Source organism: Oculina patagonica, chromosome 5 (genome assembly GCF_052425735.1).
Source record: "Oculina patagonica isolate OP01 chromosome 5, crgOcupat, whole genome shotgun sequence".
In the NCBI taxonomy this organism is placed as follows: domain Eukaryota; kingdom Metazoa; phylum Cnidaria; class Anthozoa; order Scleractinia; family Oculinidae; genus Oculina; species Oculina patagonica.
In genome coordinates, this window is record NC_135762.1 from 23,429,303 (window position 1) to 23,439,327 (window position 10,025).

Here is a 10,025-nt window from a genome sequence, read left to right on the forward strand (position 1 = left end):
GTGATCGTTCTGACAACTACCATATATGGCGATACGATTGGTCCACGATTTGCGCAAATGCGACGGAAAGACTGGAAAAGTCTCGGGGAACTGGAACCTAGCTGAGTAGTTTTGTGACCAGTTTTCGACACATTTGTCACAGTCTGTAAATTTCGCGCGGACTTTCAGCCCTCCCTATATACAGACCCTGACAAGTCAATCAACAACTGATAATTAGCGCATCACCTCTCATGCAACACGTTTATACATCACGACCAGTAAAATCTTGTAACTGCTATCTTTGATTTACAGACTTAAATAGATCTAAATAAACATTTCTGGGTCTATAATTTTGCGGAAATAATTTGTCTTTGGATTCTTACAGCACAACTGGTACTTAATTTCGTGTTATGTTTTCCCAACTAGCAAAAAGATGGTAAACCTAGGCCGCGACCGTGATCTTTTCGCCTTAACTTAGTGTTTCTTATTTCATTGATGGGTCAATTCAAAAACTAATGCACAGCCATCTATAGCCAATCAGAGGAGCAAAGATGTTACTTTCTCGTCCAGTCAGGCCCAAACCCCAGGAAACTGACCAATCGTGATTTGAGTTGGGCGACTTTTCTTCCCGCGCTTTGCACTTGGTCAGGACTCAGGATATACATGCGCTTGTATTGTCGTACAGTTGTTTTTATCTTTCATAGATGCATAGATGCTTTATTAAAACTAAATTGCAACCCAAAGGTTGAATAATATAGTTTTTTTACACAAAAAATTACAATGGTTAAAAAAGGTTAAAATTCCTTATATATATATATACAAAATGAAATATACAGCTATGAAATGTCAAATATTTAAAATTTGAGCGCATTGCTAAGAATGAATGAGTTCTTCAATCTATTTGTCTTAAAATTAGCATTGAATTTTCGTTTCTTCCTCAAATTGTAATGACAGGTGTTCCTCTCTGGGAGTAAATTATGGAGTTTGTTATTCCTGTCTTCTGCAATCTTTGAAAAAAGCTTGTTCGTTAGGGACTGTCTTCTTGCTGAAAGAGTTTCAAGACCAGCCTGAGCCAAGGCTTCTTGGTAGGGCTTGAAAGGAAAAATGATGCGCATTGCCCTCCTTTGGATCCTCTCTAACTCTTCTGAAAGATACTTTGGAAGACTATCATGGTCAAGCTTAGTTTGCACACACACGCGCGCGGCAAGTCGGCGGCTGTTCTTCACCGTTTCAAATGGTGATTACAGAAGAAGTTCTTGTTGCTTACTTTAGCATGGCTGCCCGCGTACTGGACTGCAATAGCTCTGTTTGAAGCACAAGTGACGTTTTCCGAGTGCCTTTTTTTCCCAAATGGAGATCTGTATACATAAATGACACCACAGTTTGCGCAGCCTTTACTGACACTGGTCCGTAAACAAGGTTTTTTTTTGTTCTGAAGGGAACTTCTAATCAGTAGCATAGGATCAAGAGAAGATGATCAACTTTTCAGTAGTGCACTTGGTAGTATAAATGGTAAACAACAAAACAGTCCTTACATCTATCACAAGTGGGATTGTGGTGGGATACCTCACTCGCCTTGCGGGCTCGCTTGGTTCGCGCGCGAGATTATTGGGGTCTCTCGCCTCCAAACCTTTGCGCGACACTTCGAGAGGAAAGAGACTGTTAAGGCGGTGTTACAGTGGGACAACTTGTTTTAACGATTTTTCACGCAACACCGCGTCAACTTTTGGTGGTATGTTTAACGAGTCAACTTTTCGCGCAACATCGTTCAAAATGTACTTGGCAACGTACATGTTACACGAGACTATTTTCAGCGCAACATCGACTTGCAACATTTCGCGTATCCGAACAACGCGCGTCCAGGCCATGTTGAACAGAATTCTGGGAAGGTGTTGCGCAAAAAAAATGACGGCGACCCTGTTACAGGCCATATAAGCGCGCAATAGCGGATAAAAAGTAGTTTACCACCCTGGTGAAATCGTTTCAATTTTATCTCACATTTTTTAATTTACATATAACACGAAAATACGTGTTAAAACTCAAATCAAAGAATTGCATACATTCCGGGACAAGGACTTAAACGTACTTGGTTCTTGTTTATAGCGACTTTTAAAATAATTGTGACAACTAATTTACAATTAATATCGCGACCAATGACTGTGTGTTAAGTTTAACCATTTTTTCGCGTTCGTGCAGATAAATAAAGCAAGGGAAAACAACTCTTAAACTAAATGTGAAAGACCCTTACATATAACATCACAAAAAATACCCCCACTAGGAACAAATGTTTGAAAAAACTGTTTGTTTTTAAGGTGCACGAGTTTGCAAACAGCACATATGTTTGTGTCTACATCAATCGTCTCTTGACGGTGTTGGGCAATCCTTTTTGCTAAGGTTAACCCTTCTATCTACCTACTAGCTAGAATAAATAACTTCTCGCGTTCAGTCTTTTGAGTTATGCTTTCCGCACAGCCTCTACATACCATTTTTCGTGCCACTGGGTGACGTACCCCGAACTAGCGAGTTTTCTGTGACCGGACATCTCTGATGTTTTAGACTGAGTTGCTGGTAGTCTGACTTTCTTTTTCTTCTTCTTAACCTGGACTTCGCGCTTCGCAAAAGCACATGTTACCGGCCTTTCCTTTATCTCGATCTTTTCCACCAAAGAAGGAAGCTTGCCTGATTTTTCCAGCTCGTTTCGCTTCCAAATCGTAAAGCTATCGTAGCCGAAGATTGGACGATCGGGAATACGCTCGGATTCACCTAAGGAAATTCTCAACTCTTCTGGCTCTAAGTGCGTCATGTAATCGGGACGTTCGTAAACTTTGGACTTGTCCGACGTCTTGTAACTTCGCTTTCCATACGTTACTTTGTATCTCTTATGTTTCTCCTCCTCGCTAAGCTCCTTTACTTCTTTGCCTTTTCCATCGTCGTGGTAATACCACTCTGGAACTTTATACTCTTTCGGCGCGGTGTTCTTGCCTTCGTTTTCTCGATAGCATAACAGGTTTCTTCTCCCGCCTGTTTTGGCCAACTTCAAGTATTTAGAGTCGGTCTCTAGAATGTGCCTGACGTATTTTTTCTCCTTTAAGTTGGTGCTTTCCTTTGGCGCCTCCTTGGTTAAGTCTGGTACTTGTGAAATAGGAATACGCCGTGCTGCTTTTGAATCTTGTTGTTTCCTTCTTCGACTCGGGACATAGTAACAATACCATATCTCCTCGTTTTCCGGCCTGTCCAGCGGCTTGTAAAAAGGCTTAACCATTTTAACACCGGAAACAAACGACCCAAATCAAATCCCAGACAACCTGAGGAAATTGATTCATCAATAGAACGAAAGTTTTTTTGTGATCTTGGGCCAAGATAAAGTTTTCTAGAAATGTATCCTTTTTTAACGTAAACAATTATTCCATAGGACGTTGAAGTAATTTGTTTACCTTTATACCCGCGGCTAACGATCAAGGAAATTCTCCAGCGCGATCTTATAACGCTGAAGAACTGTAAACAAATCTCTGTGGAGAATTTTATGCGAAATAATTTGCAGCTGCGGTAGAAAGACGCTTTGATGCACAGCCGAAAATGCAACCGAACACGATTACATTAAAGACCTAAACGGAGTAAGCTTAACTCCTCCCATCATAAATGATTCATCTAAAACGTGCTCATTAGCACTCGATAGCAAGTAAGATTAGAGATGATGTTATCAATAACTGAAAGAAGAACTTACATTTATGATAAAGGACCAAAAGTTAACGTTTTGGAAACATTCTCACCGAAAAAAAAACTCCCCCAGTCAACATTAAGTGATTATAAGGCGGTGGCAAACGAGAGCACAATAATGCGGAGAGATTTTGTTGCGGATCGGACACAAATGTTTCCCTGTTTGCCCCGTGCGGACACAAACTTTGTCGGTGTCCGAGACAAAAAAGTGTCAGTCTGATTTCTTTCAGAAACATTTTGTGTCCGTAACAAATGTTTGTCTTATTGCTTACCGAAAAATCATCACAGGCAACAATGTGTCCTCTACAATGTGTCCTCGTTTACCACCGCCTTAATAAACTGTGAATAAAACACAATCCTTAAGCTTTTCTCGAGTTATGGCTTCCGTTCTTTAACATTTCCTCGCCTTTTTATGCTAAATGTGTAAATAAAATTTCACTTTTTAAGTGCACTTACCCTCTAAAGTTCAGGTGAAGTTTATTTCTTTTCATCGTGAAACTCTCGCGCAGGGCGCGCGCGCTAATTAGTATTGCCACAAAAGATGACGTTAATCAATGGATAACAATCAAGAGCAAAGGTAATTTGTTTGATTAATTGTTAATGAGGAAAACGTAGTTTTCGTTAGAATGGCCTCTAATGATGTACAATACAAAACTTTTATTTTATTTTTGTGCTTAACGTTTTCGGCGTACACGAAGAAACCGTAAAAGCCAAATGTTGACTATCGAATATTAGACCGCCCTTGCAAATCCAAACAGATCGCTGAGAGCCGGCCATAGCCATAAAGTTAGTACGGCCAATGAGAATAAAGTTTCATTGTGGGCGCCGTCATATTAAAAAAAAATTTTTGTTATTTTTTCAAAAATTCAGTTTGTTTAAAACGTTGAACGTGAAAATTCGTACCTTGCTTGATTTATTGCGCGCTTCGTTAAAACCTGTCACGTGACGTGATACCCTTTTACTAAACTGCTGAGGGATATTTTGGCTTTGAAATTGAAAATGAAATTGAGTTTAGCACGAGCTTGGAGAGCGTATCAATGGCGGATATTTTCAGGTTAGGGAATGTTCGAATAATAAACAATATTTCCAGCGAAAAAGTTAGTAAGATCTGTTTGATATGTTCCTTGAATTGAAGCTCAAAAGTTTTCTAGCGTTTCACTTACGAGAAACTATTATCAGTCCCTTCAGGTCAATTGACTTTCGTCCTGCTTCGTAACGTGGGAGCTTTCGGGCACCTTCCCTTGATACTTTGCGCCCATGATCTTTTGCGATATGCCGAAAAAAAATTCCAATAGGCCCCTGGGAACAAGGCAGTATAAGGTCCGCGGCGAAGAGGTTATTGTTTATATTTTATTGAAAAAAGGTAAAAAAACCGATCTGAATTCGGAGAAAAACGTGGCAAGCGCGGAAATACTTGCGTAAGCTGATTGATTATCCAAAAGACAACTTCGATTGACTTAAAATTTACTGGTGAGGGAACGCTTTGCGTGTTTGTAAACCAATATTTTGACCTCAACAAACGTCAGTCAAAGTTGTTGTTGTTACCAAGAAACGAATGAGTCACTTCTATAAAAACAGAGATGTAATTCTTGTTAACTGTGTACAGAGCATTAAAGAATCGTGCAAGCACGATTAACAGTTAATCCTAAGTTAATTATCGCAGGTGACGCGGTGACCCTGCCTATCAAAAGGATTATAAAAATTATTGCAATGACTTTAAAATCTTGGGAAACAGGTCAACACAACTGCGTGGATTGTCAAAGCAGTTACAAAGAAATTTATTAACTTTACATTAAGTCCGCCACTCCTTTTTCTCCAATTAATCCACCGTGTGGTTAATGATGGCGACTGGTACATTTATCTGTAATTCCAAGCGCGCGAAAACGCTAAAAAACGCTTATAAAAACGCACAGAAAAGCTTAGCTTGAAAAACTTTACATTCCACATGAAAAAAAATTTAGTACAAGGACAAATGTATAGCCGCCATCTTTTTCCGTACCTGTGGATTCCAATTGCAGGCTTAGTATAGCTTCCTTTTCATCGCGCGCGCTTTAGCGGGCTATCTTTTTTGAAAGAGCAACAATAAACTTCAAAACTTTGGCACGTAAAATGAAGGTTTAATTTCGGTATGTAAACGTCTTGGACATACAAGGATTTATCTGCTATTTACACAGTATTTATAGGACATAGAACGATACATCCACTTTTTAAATGATGTTCAATAACTTAAATCAGTCAGCAGCACAAGTACCATTTCCGACTGGAGCCTAGCTTGCGTTATTTCGCGCACGAGAGCTTTGTTTTGGCGGTGGTCTCTAACGAGAGCGGCGTAGCCACAAGGAAATCTCGCCGCCGAAACAAAGCACTCGCGCCAAAATCCCGCCAGCTACGCAGGTCAACTAGAGTCCACTCCCTGAGATCGGCTTCGACTACGGTTTCGGTGTCGCTAAGAAAAATGACGTATTCGTGTGGCCACTGCTAGAATAACATTCAGAGAAAATAAGCAGGGAAATTAAGTTCTTTGACCGAGATTTGCCTAAAACGTCCCTTGTTCCAGCCACCCCTTACAGGAATGTACAATGATTGTGACGAAGTAAACATCTGTGAATTTAAGGGAGCTATGTCACCGTTAGCCAATCTTGTAATTTTTCAAGACACGTTTCATTTGTAAGCCATTTCAATCATATCAATACTTCTTTTTTATTCTTTTTGTTTTGTTACTTCCTTAGTTTTTTTTAACTTAGTAAACTTTTATATTAAGGTTCCCTCGATTTGATAGCAACTTTGTAAATCAAAAAATTACCCAATGTTCCGGACATAGCCCCTAGGATTTTCTTGCATCATTCACGATGCTGTCTTTGCCAACGTCAAAAAGATATTTTACAGCATAATTCCGATATAACGAACAAACATTTATTGTTATAATTAGTTTTACTTTTTTACATGTAAGGAAGTTCGGATATAATTAACAGTTCTTGTTCGTCTATATACCATGCATGCTATACTTTTACTTTATCAAAATAAAAACAATTTTCTGAACTTATGAATAAACTTTTCATGTTGGGTTTTCTCGAGTTATCTACCTCCATATTAGCCTGTGATCGCTCCGGGCCTGTTTTCGAGGCGAGAAGTCCGACCAATGTGATGGGCGCCATCTTGGATCCGCCTCTGAAGTGAACCCCGGATGATAACGCGTTCGTGGATACGCGCTCGCGTCAGTCGCGTCCTCGCGCAGCGTGGAATTGGCTTCGATGTAATGCAGCAGATTCTTCTGACCACCTTGTTTGGACAACCTTATAAAATCAGAATCAGTGTCTCTGACTTGAGATTTCGACTGTTTGACCTTGATCTTCTTCTCATCCACGAACCCTCCTAGACAACTCACTTGAGAAATAGGCGGCAGTTTCAAGCCTTCGTGTTCACCTTCTGCAGGGAGCTGTCTACCTCCCATGGAAATCTGCGAAATGGGAGGCAGAACCCCCGAAGGGTAATTTGTACGATTGCGGCCATAGTTTTGCTGTTTCAGCGCTGCTGCTTGGGACATGCTTTGTTTTTTATGTTCGTTTATTTTGTCAGCTCGGCGTTTCTGTTCGAATTCGTCTGGGTCCACTCGGTTCTGAGGCAAACAGTCTATTTGTGAGATAGGAGGAAGAGATGTTGTATCAACGCCTGGAAAATTACGCATGGACTCTGTTTCAATGTGGAAATCTGGATCGTCTCAGTTTTTACTTTAAGTTATCGTCCCGAAACGACTGGAAAAGGAGCTGGTGTTGTTGAAACCAGGATCCAACTCGGTCATTCCACAGTGGCAATCTTTTTCTGAGAAAAAAAAAAAAAAAACAGGTTCAATTATTGTACTGTACCTCAGTCAAAATTTTACAACTATCATTTCATCCCCATGGTGACACGCAACTTCTCAAACCATTAATAATTCATCAAGTTGCAACAAAGAAAATCATAACCGTGAAGGAGGTTTGGATACCTGGTCTTAGTGTTCTTAGTTAGCATAGATTTTTACGATTTTATTTCTCCAATTAATCCGTAGTTTTTGTTTGTTTTGAAAAGATATATCAAACACTCAAGACAGTTTTTCATCGGCTATCCAAACACCTATTTCGTCACAATACTCCGCTGCGTGTCGTATTTTCAACTCTCCTGACTCTCTTCTCGGTGTTTGAATATCCTGATGAAACACTGTCTCTTGTGTTTGATACATTACACCACAAGACTCAATATCTTGTACAATTTTCTTTGAGCCTTTCTTGTGGTTAAGTTTAGTTTCAGTAGTTTAGTTCTGGATAAGTCACTATCCACGGATAGCGATTTATCCGGTGGATACCGTTATCCACCGAACAACTGGGCCCAGAAAAACAAAGTATCGCCAATTGTCCAAGTGATATTATAACGCTGATAAGATTTTAGATTTTCAAGATGGACGATGGACGAAATCCTGTGTATTCAAGCGAAACAAACAAATCATTGCCAAATGACCCCCACGCACTGCCACAAAAAGGAATAATTTTAAAGTTGTGACAGAACAAAGGGAAGCAATTATCACGAAAACCAAACTTGGGGATTAACTACACACAAAGCACTGTAATAATTCATCCCTGGAGATGTAAGGCTTATGAGATTGTAGTTCAGTGAAAATGTAATTTAAATGGCCGTATAGATCTGATAGATAAAGATTTGTTATGACCTGAAATTTGTGTCTGTCATTAATTTTCAACTTTGATTGTTTATGTGTTCCTGAGTTGTGCTCGCCAGTACATTTATTGTCACATGTAAAATCTTTTTACGACAACGTTTAAAAGAAGACAATAAACAAACACATAAACACGCAATGCGACCCAAAAGCGACATAAAACTTCACAGCTTTTCGAGATGGAGAAAAGAGAAATGCGTTTCTTGCGCAAACGATTTCAGAGATTCGTGCAGAACGTTGAGCGACCAAAATGGAGCCGGGATATATTCCTCGATTTTTCTCAGTCGCTCAAACAGCCGCCAAAACAAAGGCCTACTAGACCAGCTGAACATATTCTGTCGCTGAAATGATCTGTATTGAATTGCAAGCTATCAACTTTCCGTGCTTGAACGACGCTAAACTCGGTAAAATATCAGACTACACTAACAGCAAAAACAGACTCCGTAAGCGACGAGGGTTTTAGCTTGGATGTGTGAAAGCTGAATTTAAATTTGCGGCAACAGAGTTGTCCTACACGTAAACACACCGAATGTTAATCCTCCTGAAAATTTTACTTACCTGAGCACCTGAAAAGCTGCTTTTTAAATTGTAACAGAGATTCAAATCCACGCAGCGAAGCAAAGCTATCGAGATCTAAATACGCGCTCTATAGCAACACGAATCAACAACGATCCGCACTTGAGTTTGAAAATGACGACATGTCAGGTGTACCCCGGATGTGACGATGTGACAGTTTGTTTGGAAGGTAAACAAAGAAAATTTTCATTTCGATCGATTTTATTACTTTGGGTAAATAATATCACGCTGCTGTTTTCGAAATGATTAGTCTTAGACACGAAAACTAGTGAAACTTTTTAAAGCAAAAAATGAATAATTTATTTCTCGAAAAGGGATTTGAACGCAGACCTGACGAAACGTTTCGATGTGTTTACCAGAAAAGGTTGGCCTATTATTTTTATAAACATCCATTTGTTTAGGTGTTAAACTCATCAATTTTTCACCTTTTTTAAAAATTTATTTTCCTTCTTTTTCGATAAATATTTTTTGCAGCTTCGAAAACGCGATTGACGATATACAAATCGTTCTCACGGAATAGAAGAAAAATATATATTATTTGATTACCCCGCAAAAATGAATATAAAGGTTTAATGAGATTTCCTACTGCTAAAGCTTCTAACAAAAAGATATCCCCTGCCCTGCTAAATACGATACGTCATTCATCACTTAGCAACAACACAGGAACCCCACTATCACCTAACTGTGAAAAGCACTTTCAAATGGAATGAAACGCTTAACTCTGTTTAAACGATTTCAAAAAAAAAACAATTACTATTTTTGTTACTTTGGTGTTTTCTGTAATGTTTATGTCCTTGTTGGGTAGTTAGATATAAGGTGATTTCAGTCGATTTTTTTTTGTAATGACGTTAAACAAATTTTAGATCTTGAATTGAACATTTTTCGTAGAACACAGCAGGAGTGGGATGCCTGTGGAAACATTCCCTTTCTCCCGGTTACTGTTTCATCAAGTACTTTATAAGTCTTGCTTCGTTGGCTTGACAGCAACTTACAACCAGAAACTCGTGTTTTTGTCAAACCTTCAGTATGCCATTAATTTTTAATTTAT

General features: G+C 39.2%; 1 protein-coding gene and 1 long non-coding RNA gene across 3 annotated transcripts; both read right to left on the minus strand.

The window, feature by feature from the left end:
* Positions 1-1,843: 1,843 nt before the first annotated feature.
* Positions 1,844-4,266, minus strand: LOC144653397 (uncharacterized protein C7orf57 homolog). 2 transcript variants are annotated; one of them, XM_078513382.1, is made up of 2 exons: positions 3,969-4,027; positions 1,844-3,284 (listed from the first exon to the last, which is right to left on the minus strand). In XM_078513382.1, exon 2 carries the CDS (start codon positions 3,239-3,241, stop codon positions 2,435-2,437), a length of 807 nt encoding a protein of 268 aa, XP_078369508.1. In that variant the 5' UTR covers positions 3,242-3,284; positions 3,969-4,027; the 3' UTR covers positions 1,844-2,434. The 2 variants fall into 2 exon arrangements, with proteins under 2 accessions (XP_078369508.1, XP_078369507.1); XM_078513381.1 differs by lacking the exon at positions 3,969-4,027 and adding an exon at positions 4,153-4,266 and having other exon boundaries at positions 1,846-3,284.
* A 1,526-nt stretch (positions 4,267-5,792) lies between these two features.
* On the minus strand, positions 5,793-9,210 carry LOC144653403 (uncharacterized). Its single transcript, XR_013570734.1, has 2 exons — positions 8,960-9,210; positions 5,793-7,515 (listed from the first exon to the last, which is right to left on the minus strand). It is a non-coding gene; the product is annotated as an uncharacterized LOC144653403 (long non-coding RNA).
* Positions 9,211-10,025: the final 815 nt, after the last annotated feature.

Excerpts from the sequence above, each read along its gene's own strand:
- LOC144653397 (XM_078513382.1), bottom strand. The coding sequence starts at position 3,241 with ATGGTTAAGCCTTTTTACAAGCCGCTGGACAGGCCGGAAAACGAGGAG.